Source organism: Sceloporus occidentalis, unplaced genomic scaffold (assembly GCF_023333645.1).
Source record: "Sceloporus occidentalis isolate IW3139 unplaced genomic scaffold, rSceOcc1.0.p SCAF_20, whole genome shotgun sequence".
NCBI classification, from domain to species: Eukaryota; Metazoa; Chordata; class Lepidosauria; order Squamata; family Phrynosomatidae; genus Sceloporus; species Sceloporus occidentalis.
The window spans coordinates 9670262-9697348 of NW_028317000.1; the positions used below are offsets into that span (position 1 = coordinate 9670262).

Consider the following 27087-nt stretch of genomic DNA (forward strand, 5'->3'; position numbering starts at 1 on the left):
TGCTCTCTGAGGCAGCGTATTCCACTGTTCAATAGATCTGACTGCCAGGAAATTCTTCCTAATGTTGAGGTGGAATCACTTTTCCTGTAGCTTGAACCCATTGCTCGGTGTCCTAGTCTCTGGAGCAGCAACAATACGTTTGCTCCATCTTTCCAGATATTTAAACGTGGCTCTCATATTACCTTTCAGCCTTCTCCTTAAGCCGCTCCTCACACGCATGGTTTCCAGATTTTTCACCATTTTAGTTGCTCTCCTCTGGACATGCTCCAGCTTGTCCACATCCTTCTTGAATTGTGGTGCCCAGAATGGGACACATTATTCCAGGTGAGGTCTGAACAAACCAGAATAAAGCAGTACTATCACTTCCCATGATCTAGACACTATACTCTTTGGTGCAGCTTGGAATTACATTGGCTTTCTTAGCTGCTGTATCACATTGCTCACTCATGGGAAGCCTCTAAGTTCTCCATGAAATGTGGTAGGAAGGATCCAAATTCATTTGACACTGTGTGAAAGTTAAGACAGCTGTCAGTGTAAAGGCTTTACCTAAACCAGGGCTGAAATTTGCTTGGGCCTCAAAATGTTTATTTGAACTACAAGTCCCTTCTTACAATGGGGTTTTTGGGAACTGAAGTCCAGCAACATCTGATACATACATTTTGCTGCTTGAGGCAACAGTAGCAATAACAAAAAAACCAAGATGGCAGACGCTCCTGGTTCTTCAAAAACCAACCAAACTGATGCTATAACAACTCTGCTGCAATAAGCTGCTGCCACTTCTCAACATCTGCTATTTAAACCTAGTGCCTTGCTTTAACAAATGACAAGATGGCCCTGTCAAGACACAGAGCCCTCTAGTCTCACAACCTTCAGTGTAGCTTTCTCTAGTCTTCTCAGTTAAGCTTTCTCAGTTAAGTGTTTATTACAGCCCAGGAATACAACTAGAATTTCAGAAAAGAGTGCAACTTTAATCACTGCTCAACCCACATTCCTGTTTCAAACATTAAATTCTGTCTGCCTTCAAAGAGCAGTTAGTGAGCGGTATGTCAGTTGATAAGACCAGTGAGTTAAAATGTAATTTATTCCATAAATAAAGTTTCCACAAGTCATCTTGCATTTGGCACAGCAAAACAAATAAGGTGAAAGGGTAGAGATCCCCCAACAAAAGGACATAAAAGTTTAACACGTTCTACTGGGGGAGTAAAGGAAGAACCTCCAGTGAGTCAGGACATTTGATGCATGTACAGATCCAGTAACTCCAGAGACACACAGAAGCAAAAGGAGGGGTGAGGCAGTCAGATGGTCTTCAGTAATGAAACAAACAGAATGAGCAACAGAGGCCCCATAAAGACAGGCCAAAATAAAGCTGCTTCGGGTCACTTTGGATGCATGCTGTTTAAATGATGCATGCGTCCTAAGAGTCCAGAAGCCATGCCAAAGCCACGATCCAGTCCTAAGAACTGGAGCACAGCTTTGGAGCAGCTTTCGAACTCCTAGGACACTTGCATCAGTTAACAGCGTACCTCCAAAGTGACCTGAAGCTGCTTTATTTTGGCAGTCTGTATGGGGCCAGAATTGAGCAAAAATGGAGCTAACGTGAAATCTGGAACTAGTAAAACCTGTAGCATAGGCAAAGATGCAAAATGCAGGTGTGAAACAGAAATCAGGGCCCTTTCAGACTACGCAGTTATAGTGCTCATGATCCCACTGTAAGTGCCATAACAACCTACAGAATCCTGGAATTTGCAGTTTAGGAAAGAGTATTTCAAATTCTCAGCGAGAGCTCTAGTGCCTCCTCAAACTACAAACCACAGGATTCCATACGATATTGCCATGGCAGTTGAAGTGGAATACAGCTCTGTAATGTGTAATGTGAACGTTGAAATCTTTCATAGCGTCCAAGGAGGCAAAAGCAACATTAGCTATGAGTGGGTGGATATATGTACCAAATTACAAATACAGAGGGAAAGCCATCTCAGATTTAAGGGTAGATGCAGAACAGGAAGAACATACAGAGAAAATATTGTAAGGGAGTTGGGTCAAAGCTGTCAGGATTCATTTTTTTCATTAAGATGAATAATCATTTCATCAGCCATGCATCCTGCAAAGTTCCCTGTTGCTTCTGAACTTATCTTCCGAACAACAATATGGTTGTGAATGAGCACTGCTGTACTCCAGAGGATTTTGGGGTGGCTTGGTCTTGAAGGAGCAATCATCAGACCTTCGCTTTGCTGAAGACACACTCTGTAGAGGTGAGAACTGTTAGGTCGCTATGGATCAGCATAGCTGCTTGTACTTTTGGACTCTCCCTTGGGGTGTGTGCCCAAGAAACATCTTGATGATGGCCTGGTCTTCAAAAATTACCACCACACCACTGTGCCTGTCCAAAGCACCCTGGCAACCCAAATTCAAATCCATATATGGCTATGAAGCTCAAAAAATTTTCGGTAGCCACTTTGTCTAGTCTACCTGGCAGGGTTCTTGTGAGGATGAAAATATGGAAAAGAACTACAGCGCCCTGAAGAAAAAGTGGGATATAAAAGCAACGGATAATTATAGTGATACTGGTGGAAAAGCTGATTTTAGAAAAACACATGGGTGCAAGAGATGGGGAGGAGAACATATCCTCCACTAATGGGAGAAGGAAGAGGAGCAGGAATCATGGTCACCAGCCACCCTAACAATGGAAAATGTGCCACACAGTAGTCAAAATAGGATGTTATGGGCAGAGTGGGCATACAAGAGGCTGAAAGACCTCCTACCTGCCCTCAAAGGTTTTGGGAGAAAAATAATGGAAGCTGCACAGCTGGCCAGAAGCAGTAACAAAAATAGCCCAGAGCATCTAAAAGAAATGGATCTGGTGTTGTAAACAAGGTCATGACAAACCACCCTAAAATAACATATTTCCTCCTGTTCTTTACTACCTATAAAGCCTTTGGCTACATGAACCAATATTGCCCTCTGTTGACCACAACTGGCAGAAAAAGCCTGACAAAATGGTGCCAACCCCTCCCTGCAAAAAAAAAGCTGTCTGATTTTTCCACCCATCAGATAATGTTAAGAGGTTGAGGGATCTTCAACAAAGCTGGACAACGCAAGAAACACAGAAGGGAAGGATGACAAAGTCCCTGCCAAAGAGGGGAAAACGGAATATGAGTGTGAAGAGGCCACAGCAAAGGAAAAGTCAATCTCAGCGAGGTGTACAAGAGGGGCCTCCATTCTCTGCAGCTTCTTTCGTGCATTGGGATGAGGGGAAGTCAAAAACAGCCTCCCATCTCCTGCCCCTTTTATTTTGGGGTAAGGATACAAAAGCTTTCACAGGAAGAGATGGCGGGTTAGAATCAGACAGCAGTGCCAAATCCCATGCTTAACCAGGGTGAGGTGGCGGGCGGTGGTGGCACTGTTAAGTCAAACAGGGCAGAGGGAGCACAGCCTTCTATAATCAGCACACAAGAAGGACTTCTGATTAGAGAACAGAAGCGTAACTTGGTTCTTCTTTGTTCAGTTGAAGCTGTCTCCATGGAATGGGCCAGATGAAAAGCAGGGTGCGGCTTCCCATTCACAAGCCCTGGTTTATGAGGCTCTGAAAGTGCTGGTCGCTGCCCCTGCAGCTGCATTGGCAGCTGCTGTGCGCACTGCTTGGTTGGAGAAAACCCCAGCAGCAAACTCTTCCTGAGCCTTTTGGAAGCTGGCACCTGTGCGACGGTACAGAGAGTGGATCTGAGGCAGGGAAAGAGAGAGAATGGTGTCGTTAGGCTAGGAGTGGGGAAAATGTACCTGATCTTGTGGCCTGGAAAACCTCTTAATCTTTCCAAAATGTTTCTTTAAAACTAGACAGTGTGATTAGGGGACAGGTTGTTTTGCCTCAAACTAGCCCAACATTTCCAAAATTACTGCCAAATGTGGCAGTTTCCCTTATCCCCCCCCCCCCCAATTTAAAAATCAGTCAAAATTGCCAACATCGTTTTGGTATACTCAGAAGTACCAAAGGAAGCAAATATTCGGTCCCATTCCTTCCTCATGCAGCACTGTACAGCAGAGTGAAGGTGTGGGAAATCCACTGTAGGTGATAGCACAGAATAGTCTCCATCTTTTAAAAACAGGGAATGGAAGACTTCTAAAGTCAGTATTTTTGGGGACCCTGAAATGGCACATTGTGCAGACTTTATTTTTGTGTTCCTCCACTTCCACAATGCTACACCTAAAAGAGGTGCTGAGGGAGCAACGTGTGTGTGTGTGTGTTTGTATGTATGTTGTGCTACAGAAACAGTTTAGGTGGAAAACTGGAAAAATGAAGAAACAATCCAACACTCTGTTGCCCCCCAGCATACTCTTCTTTGTTATTGTTTCTGACCTATGGCAACCTTAATATGATTCTATTATGGGATTTTCTGGGACTGAGAGTGTGTGACTTGCTTAAGGTCAACCAGTGAGTTTTCATGGCTGAGCAGGCAACTGAATATTGATCTCCAGAGTAATAATCCACCACATTGGCTCATTACAGGGCCTGAAAATAATAGAATAAACTTTGTCATGTAGTTGTTAATTATTCATCTCATCTCTTTTCACATGGGTGTATAAATTATTGTTGTTTTTATTTGCCAAGTCAGCCTCTATTTATGGTGATCCTATGAATGAAAGACCTTTAAGCGTCCCAGTCACCAATTTATTTATTGATTTCCAAGATTTATACGCTGCCTTTCTCCACAATGGGATGTCCAGTTCAGGGAAGCTTTGGATTTCATGACAGAGTCTATCTACCTCCAATGTATGATAGCCCCAGTTTTGTCCTTTTGGTTTCTACTAATCCATATTTATAAACACTAAATAAAAAATGAGACACAGACTGTCATGCACCACTCTCCTCTGGCACTATTTTTCCCAGGGGTCCCTTGGATCCCAACCCCAACCAGCACTGGCCTCATCTTCCTCTGAATACTTCTATTCCACTTCTGGTAGCTGCCATTCCTGTGCATGGGGCTATGTTTTTTCTGTATTTCTTCACTGACATGTTAACCTATCTCTTTTGGAATTTGGAATTTTTTAATGATTTTTCCCATTTGTAATATATGAAATATTTAATAAAAATATAAACTGGAAAAGAAGAAGATGCCAACATTCATCCATAAGGGATCTTTTGGTGGCTTTTATGAAGTGAGACAATGAGGGGAATGAAGAATAGGGTTAAAGCCTGGAAGAGAGCTAGCCTGTGGCTTCTGCACTTACTCGCTTCAGCATGATAATGCCCAGTCCAGCCACAGCTGTAAAGAGGGTTGCAACCAGCATCATGAGGATGGCTACACCAGTGTTCTGCTTCAGTGCTGTGAGGCTCGCGATCCAACCACTACAAGAGGTAGGAAAAGAAGAAAACAGTACACTCTTCAGAGTCCACAACATATTAATTGAATGTTTGCCAGCAACTCTAAATGGAGTCCATGCACAACTCAAGCCAAAAGAAGAGTTTTATAAAGGAATAGTAAATTTACATCAGATTTACATTCTACTTCTGCATATACCCTGACAGACAAAGCAGTTGATATATATTTGAAAAACAAAGTACCCTTAAATTCATCCCAGATGAATGCTAAGATTCCCAAAATCACTGAGGGAATTCTATTATTTTTCACACCTGGTTAAAAACAATACAGTAGGCCTTCTGTATCCACAAATTCAACCATCCATAGTTTGAAAATACATATATTTTTAAAAAAATCCTAAAGGCAAACCTTGATTTTTGTCATTTTATATAACAGACATCATTACTACAGCATTGACTGTAATGGGACTTCAGCATCCATGGATTATCATACCCATGGGAAGTCCTGGAAACAAATCCCAGTGGATACCAAGGGCCCACTATAAATGAATGAATCTGGACACAATGTTCCTGTTGATGCAACCTACAAAGCCAATGCCATTCTAGGCCATATCAACATAAGTATGGCATCCAGACTGTGGAAAGTAATAGCACCACTCTGGCACAGTCCTCACTTGCCCAAATACTCTGGGGTGCCCTCTGAAGTATTCTGACCCCAGATTTTCTCCCTACCCGCTCTGTTTAGCTGCAGGTTTTCAGTTCTCACACTGAACGATGTCCAACTGCCTTCCCATATGGTCCCCATTTGTCACCTGGCACCACTGCTGAAGTCAGAATGAGATGCTCATCCCTTATTCTGGGTGTATCAATGCTGGGTGCCTCATTCTGACTTTAAAGTGACTCACACTCGCAGCAGGAGCACCAAGTGGCTTGCATGGGGTTGCAAGTGAAGGTAGCTGCTGTTGTTGCTGTGAAGAGAATTGAAAACCCACAGAAAAAGGTGAGTTATTTAAACACACGTTAATAATAATAATTAATAAAGGAAGGAAGCAGGCATGAAGAGGACAATCGAGACTCAATTTGGGTTTTTGGCCCTACATCATGTAAACAGGGATGCAGCAAGTCCAGATGGAATTTGGGATAAATCACCCATGTAGACAAGCCCTCTGTTCTGCTTTGATCAGACCTCACCTGGAATACTGTGTTCATTCTGAAAACCACAATTCAAGAAAAAATCAGTAAGCTGGACTATGTCTAGAGAAGGGCAACCAAGATGGTCAAACGTCTGAAAACCAAGCCTTATGAGGAACAGTTTAGAGTGCTGGGTGTGTTTAGTTTGAAGAAGAAAAAATCAATAGGTGATATGATAGCCATCTTTAAATATCTAAAGCAATGGCCCCCAAAGAGAGTGGTAGCCTCACCCGGGGGCATTGGAAAGCTCCAGGGTGAACTGAGGGGGGGAGAGCAGCAGTGGGATGCTGAGGGGGTGGCAGGGAATTGTGGGGATGGGGATTGCAAAGTAGGGTTGCTATTGTTGCTAAAAAATGTGAGTCCCGAAATCATAGGGTTTTGAGAATAGAAGGGGTACAAGACAAGGATGTCCCCTGTCCCCATTATTGTTTATTTTAGTAATAGAAGTTTTGAGTAACCAAATAAGGGGGGGAGGAGGGAATCGGAGAGGTCAAAGTTAAAGAAACAGAATACAAGTTAAAAATTTTCGCGGACGATATAATCATCTTTTTGGACGACCCAAAAAAAAGCACTGAATTGTTGAATTGTTAATTCGAACTATCAATGAATTCGGATTGCTAGCAGGATTCAAAATTAACTCTGAAAAAACAATGTTACTTACTAAAAATCTTCTAAAGAAAGAGGAAAAAGAGCTTATCAGAATTTTGTATAGAGACCAAAATTAAATACTTGGGAATTTGTTTTACTAAAAGAAATAATGAACGGTTTCAAAATAATTATACTAAAATGTGGTCAGTAATAAAAAATGATTTAGAAAAATGGTCTAAATATAACTTGTCCTTCTTAGGACAAAATGAATGTCCTACCTACGATGATGTATCTGTTCTCTAATATACCGATTGTGTCTAATGATAAATATTTTGCTATTTGGCAAAGAGACATGACTAGATTTTTATGGCAGGGTAAAAGAACAAGAATAAGATGGAAATTATTAACTGATGGGAAACTAAAAGGGGGATGTAATTTGCCAAACTTTAAATTATATTATTATGCCGCCTGTCTTAAATGGTTAGAGGAATGGTTCAAATTAAGCAATGATATGTTGTTGAAAATAGAAGGCTTTAATTTGAATCTTGATATCCACGCATATTTGTGGTATGTAAAACCTAATGGTAACAGCACTTTCAACCAACATATTATAAGAAGGGCATTATTGAAAGTATGGTACAAAGTGAAAGATCAATTTTATAGAAATATCCCCCCTTGGGTATCATTACAGGAAGCTTTTTATAGTAGAACAAAAAATAAAGATATACAATGGTTGAGATATGGAGACGTAATAGCTAAAAAAATTGATGGAAAATATACCATGAAGACAATGGAAGAAATCAAAAGAAAAGGGAATGTGAAAGATTGGTTTTTGTATAACCAATTAAAGAGCCGTTTTATTGAAGATAGTAAAACTCCTGGGTTGACCATAACAAATAACGAAATTGATAAAATCTTAATGGATAAACAAGGGAAACGTATATCTAAATATTATAAATTACTAAAAGAAAGAGACCTAGAAAACGAAACCATCAAACATAGTATGGTGAGATGGGCTCAAGATATCCAAAATACCATTACAATAGATGAATGGGAAAAATCTTGGAAAGAAACAAATAAATTTACATTTTGCCAAAATTATAAGGAAAATTATCTCCAAATGATGTATAAGTGGTACCTAACACCACAATTAATTAATCAGATATATAAAATAGGTAACATCAAATGCTGGAAGTGTGGTAAACCTGAGGCAAATTGTTTTCATGTATGGTGGTGGTGCACTAAAGCCAAAGAATATTGGAAAAGGATTCAGGAAGAGGCACAAAATATTCTTTGTATAAATATACCTTTTGATCCGAAATTTTTATTGAATATGACTTATAATCTAAAAATTGCAAAACTTTATAGAATTATTTTATATATGGTTACGTGTGCAAAGATTTTCTTTGCACAATACTGGAAAGAGCCAACTGTTCTGCCCATTGAAGAACGGCTGGTTAAATTATATGAAGCCAGAAACATGGACATATTATCTGCTTTTCTGAAAGGGAAACCAAAAGAAAATTTAGAAAAGGAATGGAATTGTCTCAAGATATAGGAAGATAAGGATAAATTATTAAAATAATACCTTTTATTTCGAGATACACTATAAAAGTTAATACAACCATGTGAACTTTGTATATATTAGATAAGAGATTAGGAATAAACAATTAATTTACAACAAGCTGGAATATCCAACTGTAGAGGAAGATGAAATAGAAGGATATTGAAATCTAGTATCATATGTATCATATGTAAATAAGTATGTCTTGTTTGTTTATTTTTTGTTAAATGTAAATGGTTAAGTATTGTATGTCCTTTGTTTTTGAAAAGAAGGGGGGCATATGGGCTCTGGAAGACAAACAGTGAAGTCCAGGAAATAAAATTAGTAAATAAGTCCATTAGCAACACAATGCGAAACCTTTCTTTTTCTCTCCTGTGTGAAAATACCCGCCCTCTCCTTTGGCAGAGAACACTGAATTTCTCAAGAAGTCTCTGTATTGTTGCATCTGAAAAAACTTTTAAATGCTGCTTAAAACACATCAAATGCAGTCCCATTTTTAAACACACAAACAAACACACTTGATTTTGCTGGAGGTAAAGACCTCTAAAAGTCTCAGCCCTTTGTTCCCTCTTGTTTAGGATTCCCCTGTTATATCTAAAATGGAGGATCCTGTAATCTAGAAAGCACATCCAGGAGTAGCTGTGTTGGCCACACTGCGAACAATAACATCCAAAATCCACAAAACAGTGATAACTTTCTCTTGTTTGATTTGTAACATCTTTGCCCAATGAAGAAGCCACAGTTCATCTATTGTGTGCATTCTGCTTGGCCAATAAAGGTATTGTTGTTTTTGGATGTTATTGTGCTTTGCTCTATAGGCTGGCTAGGACAGCAACCCCTGAATATGATTCCTAGAGTAGGAGTCTCTCTTAGGCCCTATACAGAAAGGCCAAAATAAAGCTGCTTCGAGTCACTTTGGAGGTATGGTGTTTCAATGATGCATGCGTCCTAAGAGTCTGGAAGCTGCAACAAAGCTGCACTCCAGTCCTTAGGATACTTAGGATACTTGCTTAGGATACTTTCTCTCTTCTCTCCCTGCCCCCAGTAGAACAGTGGACCTAATACCAAGAAATAGGCATGGTGGGTTCTAGGGTTGTCACCCAATAGGAAAGGGGGTGGTAGCCTGAAAATGTTTGGGGACCACTGATCTAAAGGGATGTCCTGTAGAAGATGGAGCAAGTTTGTTTTCTGTTGCTCCAAAGACTAGAACTCAGCCCAATAGATACCAATTGCAAGAAAAGAAATTTTACCTAAACATTAGGAAGAATGTTTTTATTGTAAGAGCTGTTCAACAGTGGAATTGACGGCCTTGGAAGGTGGCGAACTCTTCATCTTTGTAGGTCTTTAAACAGAGGTTGGATGGGCATCTTTCAGGACTGTTTTAGTTGTGCATAGCAGGGGGTTGGACTACATGGCCCTTGTGGTCCCTTCCAACGCTATGATTCTACACGGATTTTAGTGACTGATCTCCAGTATCAAGGTAAAACCCACCACATGCAGGGGACATAAAAGGTTAGTGTTACTAGCATCATTATAGTTCAGTTACTTAGCATACAGTAACAACAACAAAATAGACACAGACAAGTTAATTAGACAAGTTGTTGTCTACGCTACATTATTTTTTCCAGAATATTAATTTGAAAATTTGCATTTTCAAAAGCTGATTTCAGAGACATCTCATATGAAGTATTTTACTGATGCTGATTAGTGGCATCGCTAGGGTTGGTGTCAATGGTGTGGTAACTCATGGTGTCATCCCCTTTCCCACTGACCTTCTCCCATAAGACACCATACACATTACTCCTAAATCACAATCCCCATATATGACTGAATGTAACTAGCAAAATTAAAATTATACTTTTAATTACATTAACATACATATAGCCTAGATGTATTTACATAGCAAAATGGGGTCCCTGATAAAAAAATGGAAAATCAAGGTTTGATATTTGAAATTTATACTTTTTTTGAACATTTTCAAACCGTGGCTGTTTGAATCTATGTATAAGAAATCCGTGTATAAGAAGGGCCGACTGTACATAGTTTCAAGTGGTTAAAGTGAAATTTTTTGGGGGAAAGTTACGTTTTTAAAGAAAATTTCAAAAAAAATTAAAAAATTAATTTTTTTAAAATCATCTTTTTTAAAACGGGCATATGAAACTAGTAACATATGACTGCAATGCTCATTTGCTGCATTTCCTAGCCAAAGGCTTCAGTGTCCCAGAAATAAAGACTAATGTTGTTGAAATTGCTAAATAATTTGGCAACAATCATTTTGCAGCACCAGCTCTGAAAAGAATGGGTGGAACCAAGCTAACACTCTCACCGGATGTTAGATGGAACTCTGTAGTGAACTCTTTGGAGCAGTATATGTCAATGGCGCGGTACAGAGTGCCAAAAAGAGGCGCCTCTCCGGCACCTCTCCTTGCTCCGCAGCAGCGCTGTAGCAATGAAATCATGCAGTGCTGCTGCAAAGCAAAAAAGGAGCACCGGGAAGCGGCTCCTTTTTGTGGCAGCGCTGCAACAACACAAAGCACCAGAGACGGCACAGTGACATCACAGCTGCACCGTGCTGTTTGGACGCGGCACAGCTGCTACGTCATCATTGCGTGTGCCGTCTGTACGGTGCTGACATTCCAACTGATACAAATCTTTGTGTTGGAGAGCTGTGTCTGGGAGGAGATCTTTGACTGGGTGTGCTTTTCAAACTTGAGGGAGTGTGTTTGTTCTTGAGGGGGTGGGCTTTCTGTGAGTCACTGGGGGTGGAGCTAACAGCCTTTCTCCACATAATTGCTGCCAGAGTCAGTTTACTAATACAGTGTGCCTGCGTTATATGGGGGCACGCCTTACGTGGCTTTCAGCATACGTTGAAAGCTGCTCCGGAAGAAGGGTGAGTGAACCCCGGAAGGGATAATGGTATGCCTGTCTGTGGCATACATACGCCGCCATGTGCACAAGCCCAATTCATTTAAATTGGGCTTGAACATACGCAAAATTTCCCTTACGTGGGGGGGTTTTCCTGGAAAGGATCCCCCGCATAAGGCAGGGCGGACTGTAGTCAAGGAAGACTAAGAGCAGAGAGAAAAAGGTGAGCTCTGTTTCAGAGGTTCTCCTTGACTTTTTTTAAAAAATAAAATTTTATTAATACATTGTAAAACAAAACATGACAACATGTTTCACTGTTTTTTCCCCCTTTCAGAGGCTTGTGGCCCTGGGCTCTCCCTGAGCAAATGGTCTGAAAGGGTGGGGTATCTGCTGAGCCACTGACCTGCTGGGGGAGAAGCTATCAGCAACTAAAACTCCAATCCAAGAGTCTTTGGGAAGAGTTTGTTCAGTCAAAAGGTGAGGGTCAGTCGGGGTAAGGCTGTTTTGTTTTGGCCTAGTGGAGGGTTGCTTGTGTGTGCCGTAGTGTCTATTGTTCTAGTGAATTTCAACAGGGAGAAATGTAAGGTACTGCACTTAGGCAGAAAAAGTGAAATGCATAGATAAAGGATGGAGGACACCTAACTGAACGAAACTACGTATGAAAGGCTCTAGGAGTCCTGGTAGACCACAAATTGAACATGAGTCAGCAGTGCGATGTGGCAGCTAAAAAGGCCAATGTGATTCTAGGCTGCATCAACAGAAGTATAGTGTCTGGAACAAGGGAAGTAATAGTGCCACTCAATTCTGCTTTGGTCAGGCCTCAATATTTGCAATATTGTGTCCAGTTCTGGGCACCACAATTTCAAAAGGATGTTGAGAAACTGGGGTGTGTCCAAAGGAGGGCGATTAAAATGGTGAAGGGCCTGGAAACCATGCCCTATGAGGATTGACTTAGAGAGCTGGAGATGTTTAGTCTGGAGAAGAGAAGGTTAAGAGGTGATATGATAGCCCTGTTTAAATATTTGAAGGGATGTCATATTGAGGAGGGAGCAAGCTTGTTTTCTGCTGCTCCAGAGACTAGGACCCGGAGCAATGGATGCAAGCTCCAGGAAAAGAGATTCCACCTCAACATTAGGAAGAACTTCCTGACACTAAGGGCTGTTCGACAATGGAACACACTCCTTCCTCGGAGTGTAATGGAGTCTCCTTCCTTAGAGGTCTTTAAGCAGAGGCTGGATGGCCATCTGTCGGGGATGCTTTGATTTAGATTTCCTATAGGGGTTTGGACTGGATGGTCCTTGCAGTCTCTTCCAACTCTATGATTCTATGAAAAGAGATTCCACCTCAACATTAGGAAGAACCTCCTGACAATAAGAGCTGTTTGACATTGGAACACACTCCCTCAAAGGGTAGTGGAGTCTCCTTCTTTGCAAGTCTTTAAGCAGAGGCTGGATGACCATCTGTTGGGGGGTACCTTGATTGTGCGTGCATGGCAGGGGGTTGGACTGGAGAGCCCTTGTGGTCTCTCCTAACTCTATGATTCTATGAGTTGAAATTTTGGGCACTCCCTTTTTGTTAGCAAAATTCCAATTTAATTGATTATAATTATTTAATTTGCATCAGGTGGATGCGACGGTCAGGAGCACCTGCTATCAGCTTCGGCTGATACGTCAGCTGCGTCCCTACCTGGGCTGGAGGGACCTTGAAACTGTAGTACATGCTCTGGTAACCTCTCGTTTGGATTTCTGCAACGCGCTCTACATGGGGCAACCCTTGTACCATACCCGGAAGTTGCAATTAGTGCAGAATATGGCAGCTAGACTGGTCACTGGTACATCCAGGGCCAGTCATATAACACCTGTCTTAAAAGACCTTCACTGGCTGCCTATTCACTTCTGGGCGCAATACAAGGTGTTGGTTATTACCTATAAAGCCCTAAATGGCTTGGGCCCAGGGTACTTAAAGGACCCCCTCTCTCCACACAATCCGCCCCGCACACTCAGATCATCTGGGCAGCAATTGTTATGAGTTCGAGAAGCTAGGCTGGTTATCACCACTAGGAGGGCCTTTACCACCTCGGCCCACAACCTCTGGAACTCGCTGCCCGTCGAGCTCCGCTCGGCCACCTCCCTTATCCAATTCAAGAAGGGGTTGAAGACATATCTTTTTGAGCAGGCCTACCCGACTCCTATCTTCTGAATACTCCCCCCCCCCTTTTTTTTTTTTCAGCACTGTTGAGCTGACATGTGTTTTGGCTGTGTTTTATTTGTGAATTGTGTAACTTTTTTTTAATCTTTGCTGTAATTTTAAACTGTCTTTTAATGCTGTTAACCGCTTTGATCCCAGGAAAAGCGGTATACAAATAAACATTTTATTTTTTTTATTATTATCACTACAATCACCAATAAAATTTTATTCTATACCAATGACTCATACTAGTCCTGCTGTCTCTTGATGATGTCTAGGATAGCTCTAATCTTAATACAGAACAAACGAGAAATGTATGTATTTTCTACAAAATGGCTTGAAGACAGACATTAGGCCATGGGGGGGCAAGTACAGTCCACAGGCTGCATGTGCCCCCCTAATGGGTCACAATTTTTCTTTTCTCCTCTTTTTGTTGTTATTGTTGCAAAAAAAGGTTTTTGCTCCCAAATGCCCTAATGATCTCTGTGGATGTAGAGGGCATTTCCACATATTTGGAGCCCTCCTGGCCTGCCCAGGGCTCAAAATGAAATTCTGCAAAACAAAAAAAAGTCCCAGGATGCCCGCTAGAGGTTCAAGAAAGCCCCAAAACATGTCCCTGTGTACCACAGAGGTGTCAGACTGGGCTATCCCTGCCATTATATTATGCTGGAGGAATCCTGCTTTATATCATGTGGAGATTTGCTGTATATAAACGTTCTGTGGGATGACAAGAATTGAGGGTTTACATCAGGTGTGTTAACTGAGATGTATGTGACATAAGAGAAGTGCTAACTGATACACATTTGATCAAAACCTGATAGTTTGATGCTGTTTATAGAGCTGTGCTAGCTTGGCTGACCTGTGTATGCCTGGAATTGTCATAATATACATAGTACAGATTTATGATGTGATGCATTGTTCCTACTAATTGGTATGGTATGTAGAACTGGGTTGTGACATTTTGGGGGAAATTACAGAATTAGTTATATGGGTTTCACAAACAAGTCAGATAAGGTGTGAAATTAATAGTGATGTAGATAGCAAAATGTTGATGCTTTTATATATTTTAAATATGTTAACTGCATAGTCTGAGACAGCTTCAGAGAGAAGGCTTGTATTAATCGAAATCGCTGAATGTCTGGTGAAAGAATGTGTGGGAGTGTTTTTCCTCTGCTGTTGCTAAAGGCTTTTTGAAGGCCTGGGTTATCAGTTGCTGTGACCATTGAAACAACTAGATGAAGCTCTCTGGGAAAGAAGGCAAAACAGCAGAAGGAAAACTAATTGTTTTGAGAACTGTAAAATGTAGAAGCCCACCAATTAGGGGAGGTAGAACTAAAACCTTTCAAATGCCTTCGTTTGATGTATGTGTCCTTGTTCGTTAGTTGTATCCAAAGATGCCTTACTAGACACTTCTATTCCCTTATGACTGCATAAATAAAGAGCCTGGTGATAATCTCCACAAGCCTTATTTGCTGAGTCTTGGGGAAGAGTTCAACTAGTTCTGACAAGAGGTTGGTTTGGGTCAAGAAAAAATTGATTAGTATTATTATTTTTGTAGGAGTAGATGTGGCCCTGCAAGGCCTCTTGAAGAGCTACTGTGGCCCCTAGATGGTCACCCCTGAGCTAGACACATTTACCCAAACTACATCATTTGGGGTTGCCAACAAGGCATACCTGTGAGGTAACAGTGTACTGCTTGCATGTTTTGTGTATGCTTATAACAAGAAAACATGCCCATTTGGAGGGGGGAATCCCATCATTAAATCGAGTCTTTCTGAGTAGTGATTTAAATCATAATTTAAATTAAATTGATTTAAATGAAATCCACCCTGCTTGCAATGCATTCAGTAAATGCCATGTAATCTGAGTTTAAACAGAGGATAAGCAGATTTCACTTACAGACCAATTTCTGGAGCAGATGGCCATACAATAGGGGTGGTTTTAGGGGTAACTCCTGAAACCCACTTCTGTAGCTCCTGAAGCCCCACACTAGTCCGCCAACCCCCAATTTTGTTTTCTTAAAAACTGGTGTGTTTTTCAGACAAATTTTGAATCAGGCCATGCAGAAAGATGAGTACTTGAAAACATGTGGGAATATGACCACCCCATCCCAACATGCACCCCAGAGCCCCATATTACCCCCCAATCTCTCTCCTTTCTCTTCTGTCGTCCCTTTCAGAATGGCAAGAGAAAGTAATGCAACATCACTTTTATTGCCATTTTGAGAAAAACTCCAGAGATATTTGGACTCGCTTGTGGAGGAATGCAGACCATAGGATCATCTGGGGGGAAATTGCTCCCTCCCCGAGTTGCCCATCTGTGAATTAATAAGACATTAAAAATGGTCCCAATAAAGACGCTGGGTAAAATCTCGGATGTAGACATTTTAAAAAATCTGAGAATGATGAAGCCATAGGGAATTTGGCTTGCAGGGAAGAGAACAGAATATTGCAATACTTATTTTCTTATCAAAACCAAAATTTACTAATTTTACTATTTCAGCAATTTTTTGTTAGCAGATAAAATTGAACTATGGTTTATGAATTGAACCATATTTATGACATTCATAATTTTAAAATACCCTTAATTTTGCACAAACACAATTATGAATGTACTCTAGATTAAAATGAGAACTGCAGACTTGGTGCCAATATCTCAGCCTTGGCTGAGGTAGAAGAAATAGGGGAAACTGAAAACAGGAGCCACAAATTTTATAGGAAGCAAAATAAAGTGTAATAATGTTTTGGCAGAACAGTCTTCTGTACTTGCATAATGAAACATTTTGTATTGCTAAAACAGGTGAGCACAGGCCAATTTTCCCTCTTATCCTATCTCACCCCTCCTGAGCCATGTCCAATGCAACAATTTCAACCAATTTTTGTGGGGGGAGGCCAGAGGGTGGAGTACTGCTCCATTTTGCAGGCGTGAAAATTGCTTGAAAGGAAATGAGGTCTGGCCATCAGAAAGACTTCAGTTTTTTCCCCAAGGGCTATCTTTTGGGACCCTTAGGGCCACATTCAGATGATGGGCTACCCCCCCCCAACTTCCTCCCTATCTCTGTTTAAAAATGTTTCCACTCTAGTAAAACTGCTTGGAAGATACTTGTGGGAAACTGCAGAACATGCAAAAATCCAGCCTGCATCTAATGCAATTCACAGCTCCTCTCATTTCTGCTCACTCAGCTGCTTCTCCTGTGAGGAACATCCAGCTAAAACAAACAATACAGAAATACAGGGATTTCCCTACCTGAACCCCCAACCTGGAATGCCAATGGCCTGAAGAACATAAACCACATCCTGTGCAAAGAATATGAAGAAGAAGACAAAGAAGTTGAAAGAGCTGTCGCTCCTGAAAAAGAAGAAGAGAGTAAGCAGCCATTTAGTGTCATTTGAGCCATGAGCTTTGCCCACCTGACTGTTCCTAGAGGATTATGAGATGTTCTAGTGCTGGTAACAACCACAAGGCTGTTATGGTAGGGGTGGGTCTGCAGCAGTACTGGATCCAGAAGCCATTTTTTTCTGCCTCAGAATTTTCTGCAGACTACATGGAACACTAAAAATGGAAACTAGGGCCCATTCCACACGGGCACCCTAGTACATGCTCGGCACATACTAGGGTTAGGAAGGGGCGTCCTTTCTGGATGCCCCTAACCCTAGTACGTGCTGAGTGCATACAAAATGGTGTCGCCCATTATACATAGGCGCTGCCATCTTGACGTAGCGGAAGCTTAGTGTCCGCGCGGTGCAGTAATGACGCCGCAAGTGCGCCATTGGCGCCTTGCGCCTTCATTACCGCACCGCAAAAAGAAGCCACTTTTTGAGGCTTCTTTTTGCTGCTCGGAGGAGTTGCGCAGTTTGGCTGCTGAGGCTCCTCCGCGCAGCAAATGAGGGTGCTTTTCAGACCGCCCTTTTGGGCGGTCTGTAAAGCACATAACAAAATCCCTAAACAGAACTAAAAGTGTCTAGAAGTGGGCTTCTCACACAACCAGGTAACAAGCACAAGTATTAAAGGTTCAGGAGCCCTCTCCAGTTTTCACCCTGGCATCCTTATTGCTTCTTGAGGCTTCAGGAGAAGCAATTCACATTTCTGGGAGCAAGAATCTAGGCATCAGGTTGAGGGTTGAAAAACAGTCTTAGAGAGCCACTTGTCCTGTCCCTGGATTAGGCCTAAATGTAACTACAGCACTTGTCCCCACAGAACAATCACTGAATCAGGTGTTAAATGCTAAATTAACAGTGATGCATTGCATTGATTCAGTGGTTCAAGTCTAGTTAGGACTAGCATCTGAGCAGACGCAACAATCCCATATACAACAAGGGAACTTCTTGCAGTAGCTCAATGCACCCATATGATGTGGACAGAAAATTGGGGAAAAGCTGCTGAAACATCCAACTCTTCTATGGTCTTCCTCAAATTTAACACTCCTACAAATCCCTACAACTCCTGTCATCCATGAAAGTTTTTTAGTGACTGGTTTACAGCACCAATGCTGTTTGGGCTGCCGTACTTGAAGGCTTTGTACATCGGCCGATACCAGCACAGGAAAGAGCAGGGGGTGAAGATCAAGGTCCACAGGATGGAAAGGCCAAAGCCTGAGCCACCTGATGAGTCCACACAGAACCAGGCCAGTGACGCCAGGAAGTTGAAGAAGAGGGTCACAATGCTGGCTGCAACACAAATACAGAGACAATGTGGGTTAGGCAAGCCTTTAAAAATTATTAGTGTTTAGAATTCTCAGACAGAGAGATTTAGGGTTTCCCCAAACTACAAACCCTAGGATTTGATAGGATGTAGCCATGATAGTTAAAATGGGATAACTCACTGGTGACCCTGGGCAAGTCACACTCTCTCAGCCTCAAAGCAATGGCAAGCCCTTCTGAAGAAACTTGCCAAGGAAACTCTGTGATGGGTTCACTTAAGGGTCGCCATAAGGCACACAACTGTGCAGTATGAATAAGACCCAAATCACTACAGGGCTGTCTACACTGATGGCAAGGGTTCTCTAAGATATCAAGCCATGGTCCTTTCCTAGGGCATAAGGATTGAACCTGGAACCTTCTGAACACAAAGTATGGGCACTCTTCTCAGCTACAGTCCTTCTGTTCAAGGACTTACTTACCCATCCAGAGGTAGTACATGGTAGTGACTGTTTTCTGGGACTCCACAGGAATCTCAACCGGGATATCCTGATAGAAACATGGCTTCACAGGACAGAAGGAAGGCAGAGGAGGCCAATTGTTTGGTCTGGCTGTAAGCCCAAAGTGGAGAAGGATGGAGAAAAGATGTCAGTAAGGAGATGCATCCAGAGAGAGTATTTATGTTGTACCACTGGACAAGTAGTAAGTTATTTCCTAATAATATTGCAAAATCCAACTGCACAGCCTTTGTAGGAACAGATTTAAGAGTTGCATTACTTTACCACTTCATAATTTTCATGGAACTGTGTATCAGCTTAGTATTACAGCTAGCATATGCTGCTTTCCCCTCCTAAGAACATGGCCCACACTGGAAGATGTTATCTTTGAACAAAACTCTTGCAATAAGTTGCATTTGTAAAAAGATTAAATATTTTTGGTTGTTATTAGAACACGCTTTATCTGTATGGGCTGTATCTTTCATGTTTATTTTTTTCATAGCTGTTGAAATGGGCACAAAAACATTGGGAAATTTCTTATTGAAGAAGATCCTTTATGAAATGACTACATAAGTCCAAGGAGCGGCTGTCTGGAAGTAATTAAAGATTTCTCCACAGGAAGTCACAGATTCATTGCTACCAATTGCTCGGTTACAGCAACTAAAATGTTGTGCCTTCAATTTGGGATTGTCTGGTATAAGCAGCAACAGATTAGACCAGTGATGGTGAACCTATGGCACATGTGCCAGAGGTGGCACTCAGAGCCCTCTCTGTGGGCACATGTGCCGTCACCCCAGCACAGAGTTTGTTACTAGAAAGCCAGAGGGACATGGCACTTTGCAATAAAGAAGTGGGTTTCGGGTTGCAGTTTGGGCACTCAGCCTCTAAAAGGTTCACCATCACTGTATTAGAGCTTCCAAGTTTACAAACAATTAGAAATGTCACTTATTCTGAGCCAAATTCTTTTGTCCTCACATGTATTCAATTTTGATTTTCCTGTAGAATTTATGGCATTATTTCTGGCATTGCCCCCTGTATGTTAATGTAGTAATTTTTGACATTTCATTTGCTTCTGTATTTTTGTATTCATGCTCACTTTCATGTTCATGTTTACTTTCGGTGGATATATTATTTATATTGTAGTTTATTGTTCATTCCATTCCATTCCATCTGATGCTGATTATACATACAAACACACAGTTCATGAATTTGTGATGGTCTTTTTGGGGTTGGGATTCCAGAGAAGGAATAGCAGGTTCTCATTTTCAGAAAAGCTCTACAGAGATGGACAACCGTGGAAGACAGCAGAACCAATTTCTGTCCCAGCACCCCCTGTTGAGGACCCCCCTCCCCCCGGTAAAAAAAAATCAGCCAAGGAGTGGCCAAAACTGGAAATTACTTCTACTTGGCAATTATTTGTGATCTGTAAGTGTAAGGGGGTAGCCTGACATTTATTTGCCACTCAAGGGCTTAGCATAGCAGCTTCATACTCAGGGTACTCTCCTCCCTGTCCCAATTTTGAAAATGTTTTGAGGTTCAAGGGCCTGGAGGACCACAAAATAGACTCTGGAAGCTACAAATCTGGTCACTCCTGCTGTACCTGCTCCACCACCCAAGGCGGCATTCTGTAATTCTCGCTCCCTTCGGTCCAGCTCCTCAGCTTTGCGATTCAGTTCTTCCTGGCGCTTCAAGAGTTCAGCTGTGGCTGCTGCTGTTGACTCCTGGTGGGAGAGGAAGACAGAAAGAACTGGAGGGTACAATCTATCACTTGTTTGCCCTTTGTTTTGTGGGCTCTCAAAGAAGTACTGGTCAGAGTGTTTCTCACAAGCACCACTTTCTAAAAGTTCAAGGTACGTAACCACGCAGTGCACTTCAATGCAACAATGTATGGCACTAGTGTACACTTAGACACAAAAAATGAAATGTACAGATATAGTATAGTTGAACTAAAGCATTCAAAGATAGAACTAGAAATGTATCCACATCCCTGTGAGGGAACTGCACACTTGTTATAAAAGAAGCTCAGTTCATTGTTAGAAGAGATACTATAGTGCTGAAGGGAAAATGAGAAAATTATTATTCTGCAATAAAGCACAGAAGCTTCAGTGGAGACCAGGGGGAAAATTTGGACTTTGAAATGTTTGGGCACATAGCTCTCATCAGTTCCAACCAGCATGGTCGGTGGTAAGGGATTATGGGAATTAAAAGCTTCAAAAAGTAGAAAATGAAAGTAGGGCCAGATTTAAAAAACTGAAGGGTTGTAACCTGTAACCATCCTGATCACATCAGCATGAATTGTGTGTGTGTGTTTTAAAAAATCAAGCTTCTAGCCCCCAAGACAGTCGTGCAATACAGTCACCTCCCATCTCTGAAGCAAAATCACGGGAGAGAAGAGTACCAGTTTCATTGCTCATCCCTGCCAGGAACAGAAACCCATTATATGCAGACATCAAAAGATGGATACTTTGACTGTTTCATACCAGCCACAAAAGAACAGCTTTTTGTTTAACAAAAAGGTTCAATTCTGCAACTTGAAAAACACCTAAGTTTAGGTTTGGTTATCAAGGAAATGGTGATTCTGAGAAATCCTATTCCTCCCCCACCCCCCACCCCCCAAAATCCTGGTGTTCTTATATCCATGCACTTTCCCATTACCTGAGTACCATAAGAGCCATAATTCCTGGGCTCCGTAGGGCTTGATTTCTTGGCTGGCTGCAAGGCAGGTGCTGGTGGCACTGAAGGGGCTGCCAGCACTGAGGCTGGGGGTTCATATGGAGGGGGAGGCTGCTATAAGGGAGAGAGAAGAGAAAATCTGAAAAGCCTGCTTGTTGAAGGAACAGTTTGGGCAATTCAAAAAAGCACTGAGTAGGCCCCGCTGAAAAGAACCATATACCAATAGCTGCATACTTTGCCATCACACCAGACAGGCCTGGATTTTGAAGATGAGGGAAAACTGATGTCATTGAAAAAGCAGCCTATGTGTGATCCAAGACCCAGTGAAAACAGGCAAGTCCCACTCAAAACAAAGCTAGCCTCCCCTAAGAACACAAGGGAAAGGGCTATGACACCAAGGCTAGCAAACGCCACCTCTATTGAAATACCAGCTGCCTTGGACCCTCCTTTAACTGTCATGCATCAATGGCCATTTCATCAATGACGAGTATAAAAAATGAATCCTTTGAGCTTGCTTTTTCATCCTCCCTCCCCATCTCTTCCTCTTTGTATGTGATGTTTTCTAGATCCCAGGCAGTTGTAGGAGGGATACAGACCGCCCCTTTGGGGCGGCCTGCAGGTGTCGCAATCCCTGCCGAATGGGGGCCGGAGCAGCCACAGTGGCAGCCCAGGAGGCCCTGATCTGCCGCTTTTCCAGGCCTCAGGGAAGCGGCAAAATGCTGCTTCCCCCCGGCCTGGAAAGGAGTGTCCTTAGGGCTTCATGCCCCAGGACACCTCAGAGAGCCGCTGCCGGGAGAGAAGGGGCCACTTGGCCTCTTTCCACCCAGCTTTGTTCCCACAGCCATTTGGTGGCTGCAGGAATGAGGCACTCCCCAGAAAGGAGCTCCATTTCGGAGCTCCTTCCGGCGCCGCTGAAAGGGCGCCACAAGCGTCCTGCAGCGGCGCAAGCACATCACGCCTACGCCATGCCGTTTGGATGCGGCGCAGCAGTCACATCAAAATGGTACAGGGCATGTGTACAGGGCATGTGTACAGGGCACCGCCATTTTGATGTATGGAATACATGCTAGGGTTGCGGGACGTCTGTAAGCAACGCCCTGAGGCAACCCTAGCACGTATTCCTTACGTGCTAAAAGGCCCATCTGGAGAGGGCCGTAGAGAGGTTTATTGTTACTGTAGTTTGAGTCAACATTTTAAAATTCAGTATTTTTTTACAAAGTAATTTCTCTCTCCCTCACCCACATCCACAGACCATTTCTGGTACTTTGGACAGAGTGACACACTTACCCCTGCTTTGTCAAAAGGATTGTAGACATCCAGAGTGGCATACTCTGAGGTCGGCCTGTGTTGGATGATCGCAGGGTCCTAAAGGAAAGAGGAAGTGAGATTTTGGAAGCAAGAAGTTCAAGCACTCTCATTCTTGGTTACCTTTCACAGGAAGCCAGAAAGAGCTAAGTCATTCCTTCTTTTTTGTTTTGTTAAAAGTTATAGGAAAAGTGAAAGTTGCCATAATAAAGTCCATATTTCTAAGACTCTCCTCCAAGAGGTTTATCCCTCACATGCAGACACTTCAGCAGAAACACAGGGCCTGCTTTGCTGGATGTGAGCAAAATCCTCCATCAGTTCTAGCAGTCCATTTCTCATCCTGGCCAGCCATATGCTTCCTGAAAGCCGTTCCAAGACAATCCCACTCCTGGAAAGAAGGGAAATATCTTTTTGAGGAAGGAAAAAGTTCATAGCTAGTGACAGGGCACCTGCTTTGAATGCAGAAGATTCCAGAATCTTCAATATCTCTAGGCCAAACTGGAAAAGACAATGTAGCGCAAACAAGTAATGAGTTAAATTGACAAATAGCCTGACCTGGTTTAAAAGCAGCTTCCAAAATAAATCCACCCTTTCTTCAGAACCAAGCAGACTAGAATCCTACTTTAATTTTGAAATGGACACAGCTCAATGGCAGGCCAACCCCTCTGGACACACATGGTCCCAGGTTGAATCTCCAAGTTGAGGGAGGTGATAAGAAACAGAATTCAGCCTGAGATCCACTCTCAACCAGCATGCACAGTCTTAGACAACATAACCCTCAGACTCTTCATAGGTCCCTGCTCTCCCTCTATGGATTCAGAAAATGTTTTTAAATGTGAAGGCTTACTTCAGATATTATGCAAAGTAACAATAGAGAGAATTCCTGAGCATACACAGAGGGGTGCTCCAAAGAAGAGGTACAAGGACTCCCTGAAACAACATCTCAGGCTTGGCCAAATCGATCACCAACAATGGTCTGCCCTGGCCTTGCATCGGGAGGCATGGAGACGCATTATCCATGATGCTGCAGCCTTTTTTGAAAGCTCACACCAAACGAGTCTCAAAGAGAAACAACAACGCAGAAAGAACCACAACCCGGAAACATCACCCAAGGAGACATTCTGCTGTGCTTTCTGCAATCGGACCTGTTTGTCCCAGATTGGCCTTTTTAGTCACCAACGCGCTTGTAGAAAGCATGGGATGGGTCCTTCCTGAATCTTTGTTCGCGAAGAAAAGCCAGAGAGAGAGAGAGAGAGAGAGATGTGAAAACAATCCAGGAGCCAACGGTGTGATGTAGCAGCTCATAATGCCAACATGATTCTAGGCTGTATCAATAGGAACGCAATATTCCTTTTTTGTTTCCTTTTTTAGAAACATACCAGGAAACCAAAAAATGGCTTGCCTTGGTTTGGAGAGAAACAGCTGGAGCTGTAAACCTCATGGGTAAACCACAGAAGAAAAAAAGCACACACAGATATTTACATATTTAGCTTTTGGAAAGCTTAACTAGCCACTCAGGGCCAGGCCAAATATTAGGCCAAGGCTAAGCAGGAGAGGAGTAAACAACCATGAGCCCAGTTCTCCAAACACTGGTCTGAGCACAGCTCCAGGGGCGAAAGGCACAGATATTCCTCCACCCAACCTAGCAAATCCATGGAGGAAGCAGCACAGAGTCCGCAAAGCAGGGTAAAGAACTGTCACCCTCCAGGCATTTATTTCCATGCAACATCCTCTAATCTCTCACTAGATAGATTGTGGCAACTACAAGCCATGAACATGGGGAGGCAGACCCAACTAAAGAAACAAAGGCCTGTTACAGTCTGCCAAAATGAAGCTGCTTCAAGTCACTTTGGAGGTATGCTGTTTCAATGATACATGCCTCCTAAGAGTCCAGAAGCCGCACCAAAGCCATGCTCCAGTCCTAAGGACTGGAGTGCGGCTTTGGTGCAGCTTCCAGACTCTTAGGACGCACGCATTATTGAAACACCATACCTCCAAAGTGACCTGAAGCAGCTTTATTTTGGCCTGTCTGTATAGGGCCAAAGACAAGGACCCAGTTTCCTCCCCTGTTGCAGTTATACCTCAGTTACTCTCAGTTACTACTATTTAAGGCAGTGAGAGGAGCAGAAGAATGATCTAGGGTTGCATAATATAACTAAGGTCCAAAACACACTGCAGAAATAGTCCAGTTTGAGACCGCTTTGACTGCCTTGGCTCAGTGCTAGGGAACCCTGGGAACTGTAGTTTGCTGTGGCTCCAGAGCCACAACGTCTCAGAAAACTACACTTCCCAGAATTCCCTAGCATTGAGCCAGGGCAGTTAAAGCGGTCTGAAACTGGGTTATTTCTGCGATGTTTTGGACCTTTAGTCTCCGCAGGGCTTGAAAGCAGACGACTCCTTGAGAGAAGATGCTGCAGCACCAGACAGAATGCTATGTATGCAAGAGTTATTATGGACTTGCAACACATAACGACAACGAAAACAACAACAACAACTGCAACAACAAACTGGTCAATGCCTAAACGCTGCCTGCGCTGTTCCTTGAGCCGCTGACGTAAGAGAAATGCAGAACTCCGGGACATTTGGCTTCTAGCAGCAAAACCAAGAGACGCCCTGCTCTGCAGGCACAGCCCGCTTGGGCTCCTGGGGCTTGTAGTTCGCCGTGGCAAACTAGAGCAAGGCCCGATGTCTCGGAAAACTACAACTCCCAGCGTCCCACAGGAGCCCCGGCAGACAAAGCAGCAGTGCGGACGCGGCCTGAGGGACGCCTTCCCGAGCGAGGCCGAGGGACGCCGCTGCTTCTTCCCTGGCCCCGCTTTCGAGGCGGGAGCCCTCCCGCTCCCTCGCCGCACCTGGAAGGGGTTCGCGGGGTCCCCCTCGAAGGGGTTTCCCTCGCCGCTGAGGGCCATGGCCGCTGTCGCTCGCCTTGCCTTCCTGGGCCGAGAGTGCTGCAGCTGCTGCTGCTGCTGCTGCTGAGATTCTCAGCCCCCATTGGCTGCCTGGCCAGGCGCGTCACCAGAGGAGGGGCGTGGCCTCCCGTGCGCGTGACCGGGAGGGAGGGCGGGGCTGACGGGAATCAATGGAACGTTCCTTCTTGGCCGCAGCAGCAGCAGCGGAAGGGCGTCTGTGGGGGAGCGCGGTGCATGTCGGGGATTGTAGTCTCCGGAGGGACGTGGCCATTTCCATGACTGTGTATATACTCAGCCTTCGTTTTCTGAAGAACATAAGAGCTGTGTTGCTTTGGAATATACTTACGAAGCTCTGAGCAAAACATAGGCTTAACAATGGCTTTTCACAAGCAACCCAAATCCTTAACTCATCCCTTTCATTGGTCCTTTGTGCTGAAATTAAGGGGGGGAACATTAACATTTAAACCCCAACATTTGCATTCCCTCCCAAGAAAGAAACAGGCCCAGAGCTCTGGGTGCGAATCCTGCCTTCTGCTGCTCCTGAGAAGAAAGAACTTTGGAAGGGTCTGGTCTGAACCTTATTTGCAAGCAGACGTTTCCCAAAAGACAACAGCAAACATACGTTGTGTTTCTCAATTGGCTTCGTAGTCATTCTCAAAGTGGAGGACCTTTCGCGGTTCCTTCTGGACAGAAGGCCGAAATGTAGGACATGTCCTGGAAAAGGAGGACGTCCGGTCGCTCGGTCTGTAGGCGTTAAGGACAAAATATATAGCCTCTTGATAGCTGGGACTCTCTGGTTTTGAATGAGATACACTTCAAGGCTAGTTGCCTTGTGTGAATCTGTCTCAGTTAGATCCACACTGCACAATTATAACACTTCGGTTCCAGTTTAACTGCTGTGGCTCCATCCTGTGGATTCCTGAGAGGCGCATAGTGTGCTCCCATGAACTACAGTATTGCAGCCTTCTGGCAAAGAGTTCTAAGTATCTCACAATAGTACAAATCCCGGGCTTCCATAGAATGACACAAGTACAGTTAAAATAGTACATAGTTGTTGTGGGGTTTCGGGCTCTGTGGCTGTGTTCAAGAAGAGTTTGTTCCTGATGTTTCGCCAGCATCTGTGGCTGGTATCTTCAGAGAAAGCTAGCATGGAAAAAAGTTGTGTATACACACACACACACACACACACAAATGCACATGGTGTGACCCTGGGTGAGGAGGGGTGATTGTATTGTTCTGTTGTTGAATGGCAAGGCCTAGGGGTGGGAGAATATGCAAAGAAGATTTGTGTCTGTTTAATTAGGGATCCATTGTCTGCTAGTAAATCCCTGACCCTGGCTGGTTTTCAGTTGCA

At 43.2% G+C, this 27087-nt stretch overlaps 1 protein-coding gene across 1 annotated transcript; it reads right to left on the bottom strand.

Moving 5' to 3' along the window:
* Positions 1-1063: 1063 nt before the first annotated feature.
* On the bottom strand, positions 1064-25802 carry SCAMP3 (secretory carrier membrane protein 3). Its single transcript, XM_089483006.1, has 9 exons — positions 25677-25802; positions 22807-22884; positions 21502-21633; positions 20447-20567; positions 18832-18960; positions 18220-18379; positions 16959-17060; positions 5227-5344; positions 1064-3720 (listed from the first exon to the last, which is right to left on the bottom strand). The coding sequence occupies exons 1-9, from the start codon at positions 25731-25733 to the stop codon at positions 3574-3576; spliced, it is 1044 nt and encodes a 347-aa protein (XP_089339132.1). The 5' UTR covers positions 25734-25802; the 3' UTR covers positions 1064-3573.
* Between the last annotated feature and the right edge of the window lie 1285 nt (positions 25803-27087).

What these genes read in the sequence shown, in the direction of transcription:
- SCAMP3 (XM_089483006.1), bottom strand. Translation starts at nt 25,733, where the DNA reads ATGGCCCTCAGCGGCGAGGGAAACCCCTTCGAGGGGGACCCCGCGAAC. An exon ending in CATGTACTACCTCTGGATGG is followed by an intron (nt 18,380 to 18,831) that starts GTAAGTAAGTCC and finishes TTTGTGTTGCAG; the next exon opens with CCAGCATTGTGACCCTCTTC. An exon ending in CCGATGTACAAAGCCTTCAA is followed by an intron (nt 17,061 to 18,219) that starts GTACGGCAGCCC and finishes CTTCTTTTTCAG; the next exon opens with GAGCGACAGCTCTTTCAACT.